Below are 21932 nucleotides of genomic sequence, written 5' to 3'. Positions count from 1 at the left end.
ACCAAAGGGGCTCAGGACTACTGTGGGTATGTTGTGTTCAGCATTAGGTGTTTCAGAAAGTACCACAGTACATGAAGACAGCTGTGGTGTGTCAGGTAACACTGTGGGTGTGGCAGGTTCAGTGGTAGGCAGGAATGCTGTGTTCTACCCTGGTGTTTCAGGGAACACTACAGATCTATGAGGACCACTGGAGATGTGTCAGGTTGAGCTATCAGTGAACCTGAGTGTGTCCTGCTCAACTGCAGGTGTGTCAGGCAATACTGTGGGTATGTCAGGGTCTCTGTAGGTGTACTGAGTTCTATTGTAGGTCTGTTGAGTGATTCAGGGGACATTAAGAGAGGCACCTAGCAAGAGAGTAGAGGTTCATTATTTTGACTCCTCACACATTCCAAGCCATAGTGAGGACAATGCTGGTGTCTGTGAGCAGGTGACAGCTTTCTCCATGGCAGGCACTCTTCCAAGACAGCTTGGGAAGATCTGTTCCTTTTTACCTTGATCTCCCTCAGTGTCCCCCACCCCAGTCCCTGGGACACACATTCTGCTATAAGTCTTTGAAGTCAGGAAGTTTTCAAGCTGAAATGATCTTTTTCTGCATAACTGTAGGCATTTTTCTTCGTTCTGCCGTGGGTTATAGTATAATAAACCCGATGAAGAGAAGCAAGATGAAGACAGGACAAAGGGAGCTGAGTTTGCTCAGCCCCTTTCCCGAGGCATAAACTGAAAGTCTTAGCCAGGAGCTGGGCTAGAGAGGCCAGGTGTAGAGAGTCAGATGCAGAGAGACCAGGGAAGATACAGAGGGACCTGGGGCAGGTGCAGAGAGACCCAGGGCAGGTGCAGAGAGGACTGGGGTAGACAGCAAGAGGACTGGTGCATCCTCAGAGGCTTGAGGTGTTCCCCAAGGAGTCTGAAGCAGGCACGGTCATGGATCATTCAGTCTAGAGAACACCCGAGTACTTACGGGAAGGTGCGGTACAGAATTCATTTGCTGGGGGAGCCATGACGAAGTCTCTGGTGGAAGCTGTGCAGAAAGCACGGTTGCTCCTAGTGCTGGGTTTTAGGAAAAGAAGTGACAGTTTGTTAGTAGAAAATTAGCCTAATTCTAAGAGGAGGGAGCGGTAGATGATTCTACTGCCTGTAAGCATCTCAAGAAAGAAACAGGCCTCCATTGAACGGACCTCCATTGCTCTCTGCGCATGCCCCTGCGCGCGTGCCAACAGGCGCTCAAGAACACGTTAACGAAACAGCAGAGCAGATTTAGAGAGAAAAGAAACAGAGCAGAAATGTGGAGGAAAAGAACAGCTCCCCCACTTTGTAAACTGTCCCTCTGTTTAGGTTGAGTTAAAGCTTTCAGTGGACACCAGGTACCGATACACGGCATCCCAAGGGCAGGTGGGGAGCTGGGCGGAGGGCAGCAGCCCACACAGGATCCGAGCTGGTTGACACCACCTGAGCACAGCTCCACCTTCAGGCTGGACATCAACCATGCCCACCTCACTCTGGGAAGCCGGGCATGCATTCAGCCATCAGGGACCCTGTGCCTTTGAGAATGGCTTGTCAGGGTGACCTGCTCCTCAGCAATTACACACCTGCAAGAATGTTTTGGCCAAATCCCCAGGACACTTAAATATAGACTTCTCCTATGATCTTTTAAGATACTTAGCACATTAAATTTGGTTTAAATGCATTGTTCACTTACTTAATTCATTCATTTTGTTTTCTTAGAAAACAGTTGAGCAGCAAACTCTCCCAAACTCTCCCATGCTGTCACTGCCAACCCTAGGCTTGCGTGTTCCATAGAAGTCGGGTTGCATTTTTGATGTTTGGGCAGTCATTTTTTTTCAAGGGATTCTCCTTTGCTCCCCTAAAAGCCTCGTGTGGGGCTTCTAGACAGCTGGAGGATACAGTGGGGTCCCAGTTAGCTGAGCCCCATGTCCAGCCCTTGTTTTATACACTGCTTCCGAAATGACTGGGGCAGACTTGAACGAAAGCAGTGGGGAGAGAGCCGGAGAGACCAAGTGCCCAGTCACTGCCCTGTCCCATGCTCTGACCCTGAACTCCAAAGGGCATCCTCAAGGAGGTGCTTAATACATTCAGTGATAATTATCCTCCAAGAAACGGGGCCATTCCTGTCGGTGCCCACCCTGGCCTCCCACCAACCCCTGCATTAGTTTGACACTTCCCACACTGCAGCCTCCCATGCATGCTGCTCCTAAGAGTCCCCTCTCTGTGGAAGGATGTGAGGAGAAGCGAGGGCTTGCTGGACCAGACTGTGACTCCCAAAGTAGCCTCTGCCAAGGGAACACCCAGAAATAGTCTCTCAGCTCCCACAGTGACCCCTGTGGATCTTTGTCCTCTTCCTCACCTTGTGGCCATTGCCGACCAGGTTTTCTTTCCTAGAATGAGGTCCTCCTGCTCAGTTTTCCACTTGCCCCTCACTGCCGGATAATGGCCACTGATTGGTTTAGAATTTCATCCAGAGTCCCCCGTGTGGGCCTTGGTTTTCAGGTTCCTGTAGCATTTGAGAGTAGCCCCCAAGGCAGCGGGTCAATGTTTGCTCTATGCTGGGCTGTGTTTGGAGGGTCTGTGGGGGGTGGTTTGCAAGTCCTGGGCTCCAGCCTGGATGCACACTTACTTAGCTTACTCTCATAATTGTAGTCTCCTTGCAAATCTTTTCCGTTCTGAATTCAGATGATGCTGCAGCCCCAGCATTGGAGACTCAGCCCCAAGGAGATGAAGAAGGTGAGCTGGTGTGGCCAGGGACTGGGCAGGGGGCAGGGAAGGGTGGCCAGGGTCTAGGAAGTAGTGTCGAGTCTCTATGGGTATGCTATTCACAATGTAGACACACACAGAAGGATTCTGTCTGAGCCGGGCGGTGGTGGTGCACGCCTTTAATCCCAGCACTCGGGAGGCAGAGGCAGGCGGATCTCTGTGAGTTCGAGGCCAGCCTGGTCTACAAGAGCTAGTTCCAGGACAGGCTCTAAAAAAAGCTGCAGAGAAACCCTGTCTCGAAAAACCAAAAAAAAAAAAAAGAAAGAAAAAAGAAGGATTCTGTCTGTGTCACTTGTGAACCAAAAAGACTCCTCAACCCAAATTCTACACAGAAAGATAGCTACTGGGAAGGTCAGCAAACAGATGGGTCAAGTGATGTCAAACCACTTCTGTAGGTGTAGAGACAGAAGAACAAAGACCATAAAAGTATGTTATATGCTAGGTCTTTCCCGAGAGAAGTCCCAGCACACACACACACACACACACACACACACACACACACAGTGCGGAGAACAAACAGGCTCTTTGCTTGACTGCAGACATCAGTTCACTGTGGGTGTCAAGAAATCAGGAGGTTGTCTTAATATAGATGTAAAATAATCAAGAGTGGGCTGGCTGTGTGTGGCCGTTTCCAGCGTCACAAGGCACCCTTGCTTTTCCTGGTGATTTTCCACATTGCCACAGGGGATCTGCTGAGCAGAATACCTTGGTAGCCGATTTATTGATGGAAATGTATGCGTTTACATTTTTCAGAGGTGTGATAACAAGTGCTATTTCCCTCTTTACATAGCTGTCTTTATGACAGCTATGACAAGGATAGATGTTCACCTTTAATGGATTGTCTGTGGCATTGGTCATGTTCTCAGGTCAGATGTGGCCAGCTTTGGGGAAAATGTATAAGGAATACACATTGTAAGAAGCAAAAGACCGGAGGACAAAACCCCACATGCTTTCCAAACAAGAGCAGTGGCTAGTGTGTGCTGGAGATACTCTGGGCTCCACCACGTTAACCCTCCATCCTGCACACCCCCAGTCCAGCCACAAGAACTCTGGACTGCCTGTTCCACCTGGAAGGGGGTTGAAACCCAGGTGCTATACAGGCTTTGTGTTCTCAGGGCAGTATAATGACCCTGCCATGCATAGTCAATCACATTTGGTAGACAGTGTTAAGGGGATACTTTCCTCAATGGAGTTATGTGAAAGTTATATTTTAAATATTTTATTTTGTGTTGAGTCATTCAGGTATGTGAGAACCTTGCTTACTCCATGGGATGTGTTTGTGCCTTGGGCTGCTTCTTCTCTCCCTCTTACTCCCTACCTCTATCCCCTACTCAGTGGTGCTGAGGATCAAACCTAGGGCCTCCTGCGTGCTGGGCAAATCACCGCACCACTGAGCTACACTCCCAGCTCACACTGGAGTGTTTTCTAACCCTTAGAACCTGCCTTAATTCAAACAGTTCTTAGTTAACACTTTCGGATTAAGAAAAAATATACTGAAGATTTTATATTATTGTGTTTCCTTTGTCATGTGCATTCAGCCATTTTTAGCTGTCTTAAAAAGATGTAGCACACCTTTATCTATTATACTGGGGAGCGGGAGTGGGGGCGGTCAGGGCACCTACCGGATTCCGTAGCTGGGGACTCCATGCTTCCTGATGAACTGTCTGCTGTCTTGTCGTTTCTCTAGATATTGCATCCCGTTATCCCACGCTCTGGACTGAGCAAGTTAAAAGTCGCCAGAACAAGACCAATAAAAACTCAGGTAAATTGGGTCTTTCTGTAAGGGAGTATTTGATTCAGGAGTTTTACCTTCTGCAAGTTTCTTAAATGCTTTTATTAGCTTCTCTGCATGCTTCGCAGGAGTTTGGTGCAGCTGTGTGGTAGGCTGTGCTTTCAGGTGTGTGTGTGTGTGTGTGTGTGTGCGCGTGTGTATGTGTGTGGCGGGGGAGGTTGTTGGTGAGTGCTCTCTTTGAGGCAGTTTCTGGACTGTTTCAGGTAAAAACCTCCAAATGGATGGATTGTACCTCTTACAGAGCGGCAGTGACAGACTGACCTTTAGAAGCAACTGCTCTGACATTTTGTAGACAAGCTACGCAGCTTGTTAGTCACCGCCTGGTTTCAGGAGTTTATGGAGCTCAGTGGGTGGGTGTCCCGCTGGTTTCCTCTGGCCTTTTGTAGAATCTGCCCTCTGGGTTAGTGGATGGGCAGCCAAGGAAGGTCAGGGTGACCACAGGAATTTCCTGGGATTGACCCTGTTCACAGGGATGAGAGGCAAGCACTCCCAAGGGCATCTGGGCACACAGTGCCGCTGTCTGGGCTGTACAATCCTTTCAAAGAGCGTTTTCGATCTGCTACAGTAGAGCGCTAAGATCAGCATGCCACAGCTCTGAATAGGAAGAATGTACCTGACTCCATATGCAGTGTAAAGAGAACTGGCTGTCAGGAAGGCTGTATCTGGTGGCGTACAACCTCAAATCCTCAGGAGACCCCGTCTGGGACCACACAGGTGTGAGACAAGGGGCCTTGTTGCACAATAGAAGGCTTACAGGGACTGGCCAGTGGGCCCCACCCCACAAGGCTCCCCATCCATTTCCTTCTGGCCCTGGCTCTGAGTGGCTGAGCCTCACCTTGTCCCTGATGGAGACTCTGACTGCTCGGAGTAAGAGTAGAACTCAAAGATTTCACTGCCAGTTTTAAGTACACAAATGGCAGGAAATTTTAAATACTTTTCCCCTCAGCGATGGTTACTACAGACAACTTTCCCTGTTGTTTTAGCTTGATTTCTGTAGCTGTGATAAAACACTCTGACCAAAAGCAGCATAGGGTAGGAAAGGGTTTACTCAGTTTACACTTCTGGTTCACAGGCCATCATTGAGGGAAGTCAAGGGGAGCTCAAGAATGAACTTAGGGACAGGCCTGCTCACTATTCCCCACAGCCTTGCCTCAGGTCAAGGAACTCATTTGGCAGACTAAGCAAAGTGGCAGGACCATGGAGGATGCTGGTTGCTGGCTCACAGGCAGGCTTATTTATGCTCAGAGTGCTTTTATGTAGCTCTGAATCATCTGCCTAGCAATGGTGCCTCCCACAGTAGACTGGGCCCACAGGCAGATATGATCTGGGCAAACCCTCAGCCAAGGTTTTCCTCTCCAGTGACTCTAGGCTGTGCCAAGCTGACAGTTAAGGCTAACCAGAGCACCCAGTGTATAAAAGCCACCCATATGCCTCTCTCATAACCTCAAAAAATGGCTTTACTCTGCCGATATATATCTCAGTGGAGACCTCCAATTTCCGCAATTTCAGTGGAGACCTCCAATTGCTGCGCATCGCGCCCCCGTGTCTGCGTTTGATGTGCTTTTACCCAGTTACTGAGCTTCAGGCAAGGGGCTGGAGGTTAAAAAACACAGACACACACAGACAGAGAGACAGAGACATGGGTCATCCTTGAATTCCCCAAGAATGCCCCCTTTATTGTGTTCAGGGGCAGATTATATAGAGATAGCCACGCCCCAGCCAAATCCACCAGAAACCACTCTCCTGCCATCAGGAACTCCTGAAGGTCTCAGGTCTCATACTTAGAGCAGCTGTAGGTACTCACATCAGGGGATTACAAGAAATTCAGGATCTGGGGTCTCGTTGCTCCTAACATTACTCAATTCTGTTCCCATACTTACAAAAGTTTTCCTATTCAATACTCTCCTACACAAACCAATTAGTATATGAGAAAATAATTAAATCATTGCTCGTTTCCAACTTATTGATTTACCAATTGGTCTTGAGAGCCTCTCCTGGGAGAAGCAATATGGCCATGACTGACTTTGATCCAAGAAACATACAGATGATTGTAAACAGAGCCACTGGGAATGTGTAACTTGAAGGTGCATTTAACTGCTATGGGGAGAGTTTCAACTTAGGCAGATAACTTGTAGGATAAGGGAATCACCTCTTAGCCACCATTGGCCAAGTGTTGGGTCAATTATAACTAATCTTCAAAAACTAAGGATTGGAACAAAATGCCCGAGGAAAGTCAAGTTTGCCTATAATAGCACAGATTATCATAGTTTGTTTTAAATTCCTATATATGAGTAGAATTCAAGACAGAGACATTAAGTTGATTTATAGACATTGGTTGTGAAGCCATTAGGGTTTGTGTGTGTTTAACTGTTATCATCTACTTTGTGAGGGTCAAGAAGGCAGCTCTATATGGTATCATAGGATATTAAACGTAATATTAGCAGCAGAGCTGTGAATGCTCTTAGCCTTTTGCATCCTGGCTATTGTTAGCACCGTGGGAAGAGATTTGTTTGCATTTCATTTCTATTTTAAAAGCCACCTTCACTTACAATCATCTATGTAGAGATGTTTATTTAATCAAATGTTTAAGGGCTGGAATGTAGTTTGGCAACAGAGTGCTTTCCTACCAGGCTTTTATCCCAGGTTGACAAAGCTACTATGAGAGCGGTAATTTATGAGTTATTACTCTGTATTTAAACACTGACTTACCTCATTGCGATTCTTACAAGCTCTCTTAGAGCAGACGGCAGACAGGAAATGCACTGCTTTCCTTTTGTATGAAAACTATATACATCAATTAGCATTTCTTCCACGAGCTAATACTAAAATTATTATGTTTTACTACAAAATCTGTAGAGTACCATGGTGTGTATTGTGAGACAGGGTGAGTGTGGGCCAAACAGGCTTCCAGGTAAAGAGTGACAGCAGGAACCATCCTTGAAAAGGAAACACAAGGGGCTCCTAGTCTGTGAAATTTACACAACGTAGCTATGTAAGAAATATTTATTTTCTAAATTATCTTGTGTTCCATGTGCTCTCATGGTACAATTGTCTTGTTGTTAAGCAAGCAAGGATACAAAAACAAATAGATAAATCACACACACACACACACACACACACACAGAGAGAGAGAGAGAGAGAAAGAGAGAGAGAGAGAGAGAGAGAGAGAGAGAGAGAGAGAGAGAGAGAGAGAGATTTTCAGCGCCATTATACTTTGATAGCTGGACCTTTTCTTCTTGGTTGGCTCACCTAGTAAGAGAACCAACAGGTGTACACTAAGTGAATGAATATGTTCTTAACTTGATTCTCACTAAAAAGTGCATTATTCTTCAAATTTTCTTGTCAATATAAAATGGAAGTTGCTTCACTTCCTTCTGTTCTTGAATCTGAATCATCTTACTATACATATTAATATTTATTTTTCTATTCATGGGAATATGTATTGATTGGTTGCGGAGGTTTTGTCTAAATGACCACGAACTGGATGCTTGCTCTGAGAATGCTCCAAGCTTCTCTCAGTGTCTACAAATGAATGATTAGCTGGAGCCTTTTTGCCATGGGGCATGTATGGAATATGGAGTAGAGTGTAAACTCAAGAAATGCCCATGGAAACGCTTTGGCAGAAGGACAAGTGCCCCTGGGAAGGAGTACTGGGGAAGGGGTGACCGGGAGGCTGCGTGCAGCTTGCTGCAGGCCAGCAGAGTTCTCTGACGATCAGAATCAAGCTCACACGTGGAGCAAACTCACCTTTCGGTCCCCTCTGTTCCCGGTGCCTGAGCGGTAGCTGGGAGAAGTCACAAGGATGTTTGCCCAGGTGAGAAGGCCTGTTACTTCTTGGGGAGCCTTTGAAAGGACCCACAGGCTCTGCCAGGGCAGGGCTTCTTAGTCAGCACCTGCTTTCTGGGCACAAGTGCTCTCTGGAATTTTGCAAGTTCTTTGTGAGGACTTCACTGGACAGCTGCAGGTCAACCTGCCAGTTTTTCTCTCCTGGGATGGACTCCAGGCTCAGTCAGCACAGCTCCACTGAGTTCCCTCCTTCTCATAGCGAACATTTCCTTCCTCGGTCTCTTTTAGCCAGTGTGAGTTAGAACTGCCATGAGCATCCAGCCAGGACATCTCATAAATGGTTGATGGCCACTTTAAGACAAGAAAAGTCTTGTAGAGATAGCCATGCAAAAGCTGAGAGAGACTGACCACAGCTGTCTTCTGCATCCACGCAGTCTAGATCAGAGCTACCAGGCAGTGAGCCCTGGGAGGAGGGGCTCCTTGCCTCTACCCCCTCCTCATCTGATCATGGTCAAAGGTGATGTAACCTGTCCATTGCCTGTGGGGGTTGACAGATTCAGTTCTGTAGCCAAGGACAGAATCATTTCAAAGTGGGGCCAGACTGGATTCAGACTGGCAGAGACCTCCTGAGACACCCTCACTTCCCAGGCCCTTAACCCTGGGCAGGGCAGCAGGGGAGAGGTTTCTTCCCAGAGACTGTGGCTAGAGAAAGGTGAGGTTGAGTTTACCTCTGGAGGGAGGCAGAGGTGCTGGTGTTTGTTCTGAGCCCTGCCATTCTACCTAGAGTTCAAAACCTCAAGATAACAGGCAGTGGTTTTGTGTCTATGGCAGCTATAACACCCATCATATATATGAACACCTATAGACCTCAAAGGGACCCTCTCCAGTGGACTCTGGCTTGAGCCCATGACCTCCACAGATGGTCTGGTTTGTTCAGGACTGCAGGAGCCAAGAGAGACCTTCACATCAGCTGGGATTGCTGTGGCTGCCTTTTACTCTTCTTACTCCTACATGGACACTGAAATATTTCAGAGGATACTTCCAGGCCAAGTGGGAGCCACGTGGACTTCAGGCCAGTCACCCGGTGGTACTTACCAGGGTCAGAACGGAGTTCATGGGGTACGGCATCTACAGTTGTCAGCTTTGCTAGCTGTGAGGGGGGAGAGGTGGCCCGACTCCTCTCTCTCTCAGGAGGATCATTCGAGGCTTCTTATGAAGGCTCTGTTACACAGAGTAGCCTGGCCACAGGAAGAGAAGTCTCCATGGATCCTGCAGCCTGCTGGACACAGGCTAGTCGCTCCATCTCCCTCAGGCCTCACCCACCTTTTCTGGTCTTTCTGGGTTTTGCACAAGTTGGAGCAAACATAGAGGCCTGGGTTGTGTCATCTTCAAACACCTCCTCCTCTACTCTGTCCCTCCTCAGCAGTTAAACACTTCTATGGCTCCTGTCCAAGAGGACATCCTTGATGGTCACCATGTCCTGTGGTTTTATGCGACCCCGTCAGTGGAAATACTTTCTGCCTTATTCGGGATTGATAACTTTTGCTTTATTGCTCATATTAAAATTAATGCCAAAAGATAATTATCTTTTAATTTTGCTTTAAATCAAGCTAAATTGCATTCCCTAGAGGAAAATAATATGAATTACATTTCTGTTGTAACTTTTAGGTTTTTCCCTCTCCTTTTGTTTTTTCAAAAGCAACATTATAAAACCATCAAAACACCATTTAGACCCTTAAGTTATAAAGCTTTGGTCATTTGAAGAGATCAAAATCTATAAATTACATAATTCCCATTAAGTGTGGCTGTAACCATGCATGATTTTAAAGTGTTCATTATCCTGCTTAAAAATGTACATGACCGAGTTGATTTAATTTTCCTAGCTATACAGGGGTGTGTTAATTTCAAACATGCTTAATTCTCAGATTTCAATGTTCAATCAAACTGTAAATGATCAGAGCATTCAAAGTTCAGAAAGAAAAGAAATAAAGGTGGTGAAATTGAGTGGGTGCTGAGTAGGCTGGTTGGAAACATGCCAATGCAGCTCCGTGGAGAGAGGTTCGTTTGACTTTAATCTCTGAAATTCAATTTGCCATTGAATCACTAGGTCCAACAGGAGTCTCCCAGGGAGACTGGGCTGTGCAGAATGAGCCTGAATTAAACATGCATGACCTGCTGGTGTTTCTCTGCTTCCTGGCTGTGGTTGGGGGAGAGTACAGGGATTGTCCTCTGGCGGGTCTGGTAGAAGCCCACTGGACACAGGAAGGGACTTTGAGTGTGACAACCGAAAAGAGGCAGTCTCCTCAGGGCTGACCCTGCTAGCCAGGCCCTGTGGTCCTCCTCATCAAACCCGGAAGAGTGGCAGGCATCTGAAGAGGCAGAGGAGCATGATGAGCTCTCGCAGACCAGAAAACAGGCTTTTCCAGATGCACCTGGAGCTTGTGGACTGAACAGCCCAAGGAAGTGTGCTCCTTCTACGGGCAGCGCCTGGCTAATGGAGCCATTCTCCTAACAGGCATCGGGGCTACTGTGGCTTAGGGTCCTCCAGGCTTTGGGAAGCACAGAGAGGGAGAGGATCCAGGCTGAGGCTGCCTCTCACCATGGGATCCTGACAGAGAATGTGGCCTCTTGAGGAAGTAATGAGGTAGGGAAGCACTAGTTCTTGGTCCTGTTGGATCATGGGTACCCAATCAGCAAGTAAGAAGGGAACTGACATCCAGGTGTGTGTGTGTGTGTGTGTGTGTGTGTGTGTGTGTGTGTCTCAGCTTAGTGCCCAGCTTGGCAGATAGCAGGGACCAGGGCTTTTCTGAGAACACTTTGTGTTTTTGTGTGATGAGATGGCTGATGCGGGGGTTACAACGGCTGGGGGAAAAGTGCTCTGATAAGGGCACCAAGGATTTACCTGGAGCTGTGAGCTCGGCGAGGCCATTCTTCACCACACAGGCTGTGTGAAGGGCCGAGTGTGCATTTCATGCTTGAGAACAGAGCTTCACAGAGGAGATTTCACCACGAGTTGGAGAATGTGTCTTACCCGTCAACAAGAGAGGCTGCTTTGGGAAACGACCACATAGTTGAGCTGAAGTTAGCTGCCATGCCTTCACCTGGAAGGTCAGCTTGCTCTAAGTCAGTTTCCTTTTGTATGTACCCACTTTTCTCCTTTACTGCAGGATGCTAACACTTTGTGTTGGGTGGACAGTAGAGAATGTTATGATCACTCCCAACTGTTTCTCCAAGCCCATCTTCCCTGCAAGGGACAGAGTGAAGCATCTTTCCTCATCACGTGTAAACCACTGTCTGATTTGACATGCGTGCCAATCACGAGGCATCAGTACAGTTGCAACAGGCTGACCATCCTATGATTTGACATGCGTGCCAAGCACGAGGCATCAGTACAGTCTCAACAGGCTGACCGTCCTATACATTTACAAACAGAAAGTGGTTAGAAGTATTTGATGTGCATACATGAGGACTGGAATACAAACTCCCCAGAACCCATGTCAAAGCCAGATAAGTAGTGTGAGCATCTGTAATTCCCGTGCCCCTACAGGGAAGTGGGAGATTGAGACAGGAGTTCCCTGCCCAGTTAGACTCTGCAGGCAGTGGGAATACAACAAAGGCAGCTTGTCTCAAGCTAAGCACTGTTGAGAGCCAGTACCCATGGTTGTTTTCTGACCTTTGCACAAATGCGGGGGCACACATGACCATATACACATACATGAGTGTACATGTGTATACATATACACATCTATACACTTATATACATAAACATCCAAAACATGATAGGATGTTTTCTACACCTTTAATTTCTGCACTATCACATTGCTCCCATCAAGTTACACATGAAACAAAATTATGAGTTGAAGCAAAAGTTAATTAATAAACTACTTAAGATAGTTTTCTGTGTTTCTTATTTTGTCTTGCTGTTTAAAATCAGTATCTTTTATTTCCTGTTTGTGCTTTGTCAATTCTTAAGTCCACATTGACATTCTACAGACACCCATGGAGTACTGAAAGCCTGTGGGTTTCCCAGAATATCCAGTCACAATTTCAACCACTTTTAGATGTGACTGAATCAAAATTAATCATTTGGGGAAAGAGAGAGGAACACACACACACACACACACACACACAAACACACACGCACACATGCACACACATACAGGCACACACATACACACATGCATGTGTGCACCACACAAACACATATGCACACATGCACACATACAAACACAAACACACACTTGTGCACACACAAACACATATGCACACATACAAGCACACATACACACATGCATGTGCACACACAATCACGCACACATCTGCACACATACACAAGAACGGTGGCAGGAAACCAGTGGTGCCTCTGTCTAAACGTGAGTGGCGGGGCTGACCACACTGCTCGTTAGGTGGTGGACAGAAATATTTATCCTATATACTTGGTTTTGCATGCAGCTTGAGCTTTCTAGACAGGTTGCCCACAGAACAGAACCATCATAGGTCTTTTCGCCACTGTCTGTCTTCCATGTCCCCAGAGGTAACATGTACCTTGACATGCAGGCAGTCACATTGACCAGTGATTCCGGGGTGTTGCCATCAAACACCCATGGTCACTGGAGCCCTTATTCAATGTTAGGTCCTTAGGAATGCGTGGTGATGGTTTTCATCCTTCTGACATCATACATCACGGCTTCACCGCCTCGTGTCCCCGGTGCTGCACCTGTCCGTGTGATCTGTCTGCTGTCCTTATTGTTTAGACAGGACCGAGTCACTTATATTTAGAAACAGGCAGTGAAGTTTCTCAGTACCATTTCTTCATGACGGCTCATTTCTTTTTATTATTCCCCTGTTATCTGTTCACTTTCTGGCCCATGTCTTGGTTGCTTCCAATGTGGATTAATTATGTTTACATCCATTCCGTGTAGATTTATATTCACATGACATGGCTACATGTGTAGGTACAGGATTGCAGTAGATGTCTGTGTTTGGCATTCTGAAATTCCACTTACTTCGGTGAATGTAATGGTTTGAATGAGAATGGCCCCCATAGGGTCATATGTTTGAATACTGTTTGGGAAAGATCAGGAGATGCAGCCTTGTTGGAGGGCATGTGTCACCGGAGGAGGGGCTTGGATAAAACTGACATCATCCCCACGGTCCTCTCTGCCTCCTGCTTGTGGATCAAGATGTGAACTCTCTGCAAGTATAAGCCCACTAAACTATCTTTTATGAGTTGCTTTGGTCACGGTGTTTTATCACCTTAGTAGAACACTAACTAATCCTGAGGTTGATATCAGGGAGTGGACTACCACTGTGATAGACCAGGCCGTGTTATCTTTAGTTTTTTGGCAAATGTGCAAGACTTTGGGGACTTTAGGCTGGAACAGCAGAACCATCAAAGCCCTCTGACATAAAGACACAGAGAAATGGGATTTGGAGTTTTCACTCCTGGGTTTTTGTCTTGCTTTGTTCCAATATTTACTTCTTATGCTCTGCTTTCTCCTTTCAGGAAAGGGCATGCATATTTTGTGCCACTGTATATTAGAAATATGTAATTTGATTTTTGATTTTACAAGGGGTTACAATAAAGAGATGGCCTTGAGTCTCAGAAGAGACTTTGTACTTTGGGTTTTTTTTTTGTTTGTTTGTTTGTTTGTTTTTCAAGACAGGGTTTCTCTGCAGCTTTAGAGCCTGTCCTGGAGCTAGCTCTTGTAGACCAGGCTGGTCTCGAACTCACAGAGATCCGCCTGCCTCTGCCTCCCGAGTGCTGGGATTAAAGGCGTGCGCCACCACCGCCCGGCGTACTTTGGGTTTTTAAACAGTGTTGAGACTGGGAAAGATGGGAACTTTTGAAATTGGGCTAAATAAATTTTGCATCATGATGTGTCCACAGCCTGGGAGGAGCAGGGAGTGGGTCGAATGAAAACACTAACTGTGTTTTCTCACGGCTATCATGAGCTCTGACCTTCTGGAACCGTGAGCCCACTTAAACCCTTTCTTCCATGAGTTACCTTGGTCTTGGTATTTTATCAGAGCAATAGGGATGTTGCTAAGACAGGGTGTTAGCGCCACATGTCATGCCTCACCAGCCTTTGGTGCTGTCACCCTTCAGGGCTTTAGCTGTTGTCACAGGGGTGTAGTTGTGTGTCCTGATTGTGTTGACTGCAACCCCCTTACAGCACTTGATCCCAAGCACCATTCTCTAGGCTCACTTCATGTCTGGATGTGCTCCTCGGTGAGATGCCTGTGCAAATATTTAATTGAGTTATTTACTCATTGCGTTTTAAGCGACCTTCCTGTGTCAGGGATGTGCTTTGTAAACATTTTCTCCCTGTGTGTGGCCTCCTTTCATCTGCTGTGCAGCATCTTCCTGTGAGCAGATGTTTTGGTTTGTAGTGAAGTCCAGCTTATCAGCTGACTCTGTGTTCATGCCTACTTGTCTGAGAGCCAGCCTGTCTCCCTCCTTGCTTTCTCACTGCCAGGGCTCCTTGACCCCAGGTAGATAGGCATATAAAACAGAAATTAAAATCTAACATTTACTGATTTGTTATTTATTAATCGTGATAAAATTTATTTTTAATTTAATTCTCTGATGTGCACATGATTTTACTATTTATTGAAGCTAAAAAAATTTTTGCATTCTGTGCTATGGATATGCTTGCTGAGTTTTACATAGAGTCTTGGCTGAACATCCGTTACTGTGGGATGTAGAGGAGCACCTTGAATGTAGTTTTAAAGATGATCAATATTCTGATTTTATAATTGTTAGTGTTGAGAATATTGCTTCTCATAAATATATAATACAAAATTTCAGATATATATTTAAGATGATTTCAGAAATTGTTAGGAATTCTGTTCTTACAGAAAGCCACTTAATTTATATACATGTACAGGTCTGCACATATATATGTATATACATAGTATATACATACATATACATATATAATGCTTGAGTGTGTGTATGCGTATTATGAGGGTACGCATACACACATACACATATTTATTCATTTATGAAACTATTAGGCTGAGAAATGATGGTAGGTAAATATTCTGCCTTTCCCCCATAATCAAACCCTTATGTTCTATTAGAACAGAAAAGCTTGTAATTTCTGACATATGTCAGTCTCGAATCTGAGAAAAGATGTTTCAGATAGTTTTCGTTGGTGTTCTTTGGTAGAATAGTGTCTTCAGTAGGGTTACTATTGCTGTGATGAAACACCATGACCAGAACCACGTTTGGGAGGAAAGGGTTTATTAGCTTACACTTCTATATTTCTATTCATCATCAAAAGAAGTCAGGACAAGAACTCCAATGGGGCAGGAACCTGGAGGCAGGAGCTGAAGCAGAGACAATGGAAGGGTGCCGCTAACTGGCTTGCTCCTTATGGCTTGCTCAGCCTGCTTTCTTATATAACCAAGGATCTTCAGCCCAGGGGTTGCCCACCCACAATGGGCTAGGCCCTCCCACACCAATCACTAATTAAGGAAGAAAATGTCCATAGGCTGTGTACAGCCTGATCTTATGGAGGCATTTTCTCCATGGAGGCTCCCTCCTCTCTGAGTCCTAAGCTTTGTGTCAAGCTGTGTAGAAGAACAGCAGGCTGCATTCCTGCTGCCCGGCTTCTGGCTGCCTGGCTAGCTTATGCCCCCAAAATAATTACACGGAAAATGTATTCATTTAAACACTGCCTGACCTATTAGTTTCAGCCTCTTATTGGCTAATTCTCACATCTTGCTTTAACCCATATTTAGTAATCTGTGTAGCACCACAAGGTGGTGGCTTACAGGAAAGATCCTAACCTGCGTCTCTCTCGGGTCGGAGAATCACGGCGTCTGCCTGACTCAGCTTTCTTCCTCCCAGCATTCTGTTTGGTCTACTCCGCCTATCTAAGGTCTGCCCTATCAAAAAGCCAAGGCAGTTTCTTTATTAACCAGTGAAATTAACACATTGACAGAAGACCCACCTACATCAAAGCTGACATAAAACTCGCTAACATGACAGACCCTTTGTCAGTCTGGCACACAAACACATCACCATGAAGGCACAAACTTTTCTCAAGATCACACAGCAATATAAATATCACATATAACATCTCCAAAATTCTGTAGTCTTCTGCTGCCACTGGGTAGCACCTTCCCTGATAGCCTCTCCTGGGCTCTCTTCAGGGACTCCAGCCCTGCCACTCAATGCCAAGCCTCAGCTGCCCTCCATGGCCCCTTCACCTCTTTTAAACCAGTACCACCTGGGTGACCCTTACACTACCAAGTTTGACTGCCAACCAGAGGTACAGCATTGGCTGTTTTGTGTGCTGACTGCAGAAACACTTCCCAGAAGGCTTCCTCTCAATGGTGCTGGTCTCTTCTTAATCACCATGAGTTTTTCATCTCCAGCTGACCAGCATCAATTGTCACAGTAAACAAACATTGTAGTTCAGTGGTCCTGGTCTTTTACTAATCAGATGATTCTTCAGCTTCCTCTGACTCAACACCACAGGCTTCACATAATGGCCTCTTTTAGCATTCTCATCTTCAAAGTTCTGACAGAAGAGTCTGCTGAGGTCCCAGCTCCCAAAGCTCTTCTAGCCCAAAGTTTCAAAGTCCTCCCCAAAACGTTGTGGTCAGCTCTGTCACAGAAATACCCCAGTCCTGGTACTAATTTCTGTCTTAGTTGAGTTACTATTGCCATGATAAATCTTCATGAGCAATAGCAAGGCGAAGACAAAAGGGTTTGTTTGTCTTATGCTTTCAGAGCATTGTTTATCACTGAAGGAAGTCAGGACAGGAACTCACACAGGGCAGGATCCTGGAGGCAGGAGCTGATGCAGAGGCCATGGAGGATGCTGCTTACTGGTTTGCTTCCTATGGCTTACTCAGCCTGCTTTCCTAGAGAACCCAGGACCATCAGCCCATAGGTGGCACTACCCACAATGGGCTGGCACCTGTCCTATAAATCACTAATTAAGAAAATGCCCTGGAGTTCCAGTGGTGCAGTTGATTAGCGCTCAGTACTTACGCAGACAATATCCTACTTGATTAGCGCTCAGTACTTATGCAGACAATATCCTACGAGCTTGCCTACAGTCTGATTGTCTTAGTGTAACACCATGACCACAGCAACTTGGGGAGCAAAGGGTTTATTTCAGGTTACCAATCACTCAATTAATTTAATTAATTAATTTAACATGACTCTCTTTCCATATTTGTGGGTGCCTGCATGTGTGTGCACATATGCATGAGGCTCACACTTGCTAGGGCATGAGTAGTACACAGGTCAGGGGACAACTTACCAGCATGGGTTCTCTCCACCCACCACATGGGTTTTTCCAAGTTGGCTCGGTCAGACTTCACAGCAAATGCCATCATCGAATGCACCATCTCATCAGCTCCTTTGGCTCAATTTTTAAGGCCACTGTTTTAAAGAGGTGACACTCCCTGACCTCTGACAGGCTGGGCCTCTGTCAGCTCTGCTCTCAGTAAACCGCAGTGGGCAAGCCGTTGGCATCACTGCTGGGCTTTCCTGAGTCATGGAAGCTATTCAGAAGTCCTTTGTAAGCACGTGACTACAAAACAAAACCACGTTTTCCTTAACTTGCTTCAGGTAGAGCCAGTTTCCTAACTTGTGGAGTTTTACAGCAGCATTTCTTCCTACACAGCACAATCTCAGGTAACTTGGTGCTCTCCTCATTAACCCTGAAAGGTTCCGGGACAGCAGGCTCAGAGCAGGAGCTGGGCTGATTCGCTTGACTCTTTCCTGGACAACCTTGGCCGAGTACCCGGTGCTGGAGTGTGACCTCTGGGTGGGGACTGGGCAGCAGAGTGGTGGGAAGAGTCCGGCTTTATGAGGCCAGAGTGAGGAGGAATGAAAAGTTTCTCAGAATCTCAGCACTGCTCTGCAGCCAGTGCTAATACCCCTGAGGGGTGGGAGAGCCAAAGGACAATTGACATAGGGCCCCTTGGTAGACACCAGGCACAGTGGGATTTCAGCCTAGAATTTCTTTGGCCAACATGGGAACACATGGGGACACTGGCAAGAGATCTGGGGAAGAGACTGCAGGTTAGTAGCCGCTCACAGTGAGGGCATCTATGAACATTCTAGAAGGTCTGCCTCTGTTTTGGTTTGGTATGATGCTTCTCTTCCCCTGACGAGGAACAGAATCAAGACTTGGAGCTAGAGTCTACTTGCTGAGCAATGCCATTTTGAGTCTAGAGAACCTGGATCTAGGTATTTTGTCCAACCTCTATTTTGGAAGTATGCTTTTTGTTTTTTGTTTTGTTTTGTTTGTTTGTTTGGTGCAAGTGAGCCGCTTTGCCTGGTTTGTCTTTTAGGGGTGCTGGCAGTTTGACTCCATCCCAGGATTGTGTAACCACATCAGTTTCCTGGTTGTGTGCTCTCCTGCAGGATGTCAGTCTGTGAGAGCCTGGGTCTCCTCACTAATGGAGTACAGGGCTTTAACACACACCTCCTGTGCCCTGAGGATTACAAAGGGCACACAATTACCTAGTATCAGCCTGGCATTGTGCTGACCACAATGGCGATGACCTTACATGTGAAAGGCAAGTCTAAAGTCCCCAGGATTATATCACATCCGAGCACAGGAAAAACCAAGCACTGTGATCCTGTTTTCCTCTCTCTCTCTCTCTCTCTCTCTCTCTCTCTCTCTCTCTCTCTCTCTCTCTCTCTCTCTCTGTGTGTGTGTGTGTGTGTGTGTAAATCTACACTGTCCAAGCTGAGTTCTCTGGGGCACGTCTCCCCCTCTGCTTACTTCCCTATGTCATTTCTAGCGAATCCAGTTCTGAATTTTTTGTTTCCCTTCAAATTCTTTGATCATCTCATATAGGTTTTGTATAATTGAAAAGAGAACCACAAGAGATTCCATGACTGATGAGGACAGCATGTATAAAAATTAAGCACTGTAATCAGTTCTAGGAAAAACTGAAAACCCACACGGAGAAACCTTTGGCATGTGAAAACATCGCTGATTTCAGCGTGATCTCAGAACCCCTCTGAAACTCAAATTATGGGGCCTCACCTCCCCCAGACCTGTGGGTCAGAAACCTGGGCAGGAAGTGGGCAGCCTCAGGGCAGCTCTGATGTTCCGTGGGGTTCCTGCTGGGGCCTTTCTTTGAGGTCACAGGGTGTTGGCAATTCCATCATGGCACGAGTCATGAGCTGGTGAATACCCATGGTTAGTAATCATCACAAGACCAAAAACCAACTCTGTGTGAGAGAGGATGATAGATACTTGGGTTTTGTGCATACACAGGCTTCAGGCCAACTTGGCCCCACCTATGGCCGGCCTCCCTGCAGCCTGACCATGGACCTTTCCTTATATATCTGTTCTCCACCCATACCCCACCCCACACACACCTTGCCTGTGCCCCTTGACAATTCCGCACCTGCACAGATCAGGTATCTCACCTGTGGTGGGTGCTGGCAGTCAGGAGTCACATACAGTCACATGCCAGAGCGGGAATAGATGCTTCCAGAAACAAGTCCTGGGATTAAGGAGGCATTTTCTGAGAGAGTCCAGAATGCCTTAAAAAAGGTAAGAATGAAGTTGGAAGATGTGGGTCCTACCCAGAACACCCATGTGTGCACCCCTGACACCCATGTGTGCACCCGGGACACCCATGTGTACACAGCCAACTGTGCACATAGCAGTTTTCCTGGGTAGCCAGCAAAACCAGGGTGGCAGATTATTTCTCTATAGGTGCCGATGCAGGGTTCCTATAGGGGGCTGAGTGTGAGTGGGACCCTTGTGTTTCTAATCCTTCACTGAGCGTACTTCTCAAAGCAGCAACAGATGCTCAAGACTTGGGTGCATGCGCAGCTAAGCGCTCAGCCTGTGTGGGTCTTGTACTGTAGACACACCTAGGCAGTGGAGGCACACACGCTACCCAAAGTGGCCCAGCAGCAAAGAGCATCCAGCTCCACGAGAAACTTCACATGGCGATGGGAAGGAAAGATCAAGTCTGGGATTTAATCCGGAAATAAGGGAACAAACAATCCGTGACACACTGTCAAGGCATAGGGAGAGGGCCTGCAGTGTACTGCTGGGAAGGACTATGGGCTCAGCTAAGGAAGTAAGGCACTTCTAGCCTGCCAGGTTGTGGCTGTGATAGCCACCAGAACCTTGACATAAGTCATTATAGGTAAACAAACCAGTCCACACACACCAGATTAGCAAGCAGGATGCAAGTATAGGTGTGCACACGTACTCTGTGTGTGTGTGTGTGTGTGCGTGTGTGTGTGTGTGTATGTGTGTGTGTGTGATGGGGTAGCAGGCCAGACAGTGGCAGCAGCATTACAGAAGGCCACCATGATGCTCACCATGGAAGCCCAGGAACTCAGGGAATTCTGGCCTCCCAGACTGTGTGGGACCAAGTCCAGAGGAAACAAAGCTCTATCTAAGCTAGATCTTCTCATGGTGTGATTTCACACTGGCTTTTACCCAAGTCCGCTGGACACAGAACTGAACTGGAATCACACACTCTGGTGGTCTCCTCACTTCTTAATGAAAACCTTCTCTCTAATAAAACCATCGTGTTGGGGCCCACGGTGTCATGCTATACAGAGGGAAAGGTGCACACAGAAAGTCAAACTCGGAGACACGGTAGTCCATGCCTCTTTTGTGCTCTGTCTGTAGTTCATGGAGAGAATTCGTTGCTCAATAGAGAGCGAGGAAGGGGAACAGCACGTTCTCTTGGAAGAACACAAAATTGCGTGTGCACACAGACTGTGTACTGGGCAGGCAGCTCTGTCCTTCACGGCATTTCTGTGCCATCCGATGTGAGAAATGCCAAAACAGAGAAAGGAAATTTTAGGAGCTACTTGATAATTTCGTGTGAGAGCATTACAGAATGAGACAGGAAGGCGGGAGAGTCCCGAGGGATCCTCGGGTAAACACACGTGCCTCTGGAGAGCCTGAAGCCGTGTCTTTCTGCCCACAGCTACTCCACAGCTCTGGGGAGTGCCTCCCCGTGACAATCTCTGTGGCTCTGAACTCAGCCACTGTGCACAACTCTTCACTACTTCAGACTTCCTCACAAGATGATATAACAGAGTGTTCTTTCTTTCATTTCTAAAGTGTTGTTTTTGAAATTAATACAGTGGTTTTGAGATTCAGTCTTGATGATAATATTTATATCTCCAATTCTTCCTTCTTTGTGACATATACATACAACTTTATATTATTGGATACAATATGTAATACTTTATCTGTGTATTTTTTTTTCAATTCATAGAGAAGCAATTTAGAATATCAGGCTGGGACCTTGGGGAAGATCCTGTGTCTGTTCTTTCACTGGCTCCTTCATGAATCTGTGCTTTAACTTCTTCTGTACAAGTGTCTAGAATGGGACAGTGGTACCAGCGTTTGCTCTGCTGGGAGGCAGCCCTGAGAGCTCCAGGTCCTTCATGTCCCAGCAACATTTGGCTTCGGTGTTTTTAATTTGGGGCATGCATTGTGTGACGTCTCCGTGTTGTTAGAGCTGCCATTTTCATGGTGACTATTGATGCTGCCCTCTTGGTCTTCCAGTTGATGGCTTGCTTTCCGAAGTCTCGGGGAGTTTCAGATTGGGTTATTTG

The 21932-nt window shown here is 46.5% G+C and overlaps 1 protein-coding gene across 2 annotated transcripts in view; it reads left to right on the top strand.

Annotated features, from left to right (window-relative positions):
• The window catches only part of Smoc2 (SPARC related modular calcium binding 2), a 132638-nt gene that overhangs the window by 70458 nt on the left and 40248 nt on the right, over nucleotides 1–21932 (top strand). Inside the window, exons 6-7 of one of the 2 annotated variants that reach the window (XM_038339910.1) lie at nucleotides 2689–2739; nucleotides 4457–4531. In XM_038339910.1, the coding sequence (XP_038195838.1) occupies nucleotides 2689–2739; nucleotides 4457–4531 (126 nt within the window). Of the gene's footprint in view, nucleotides 1–2655; nucleotides 2740–4456; nucleotides 4532–21932 lie in introns of both variants that reach the window. The other variant, XM_038339909.1, reaches the window with a different exon arrangement.

This window comes from Arvicola amphibius, chromosome 8 (assembly GCF_903992535.2).
Source record: "Arvicola amphibius chromosome 8, mArvAmp1.2, whole genome shotgun sequence".
In the NCBI taxonomy this organism is placed as follows: domain Eukaryota; kingdom Metazoa; phylum Chordata; class Mammalia; order Rodentia; family Cricetidae; genus Arvicola; species Arvicola amphibius.
Note: the sequence above shows the minus strand (reverse complement) of the source record. Positions and strands in the feature narration are given on the sequence as shown.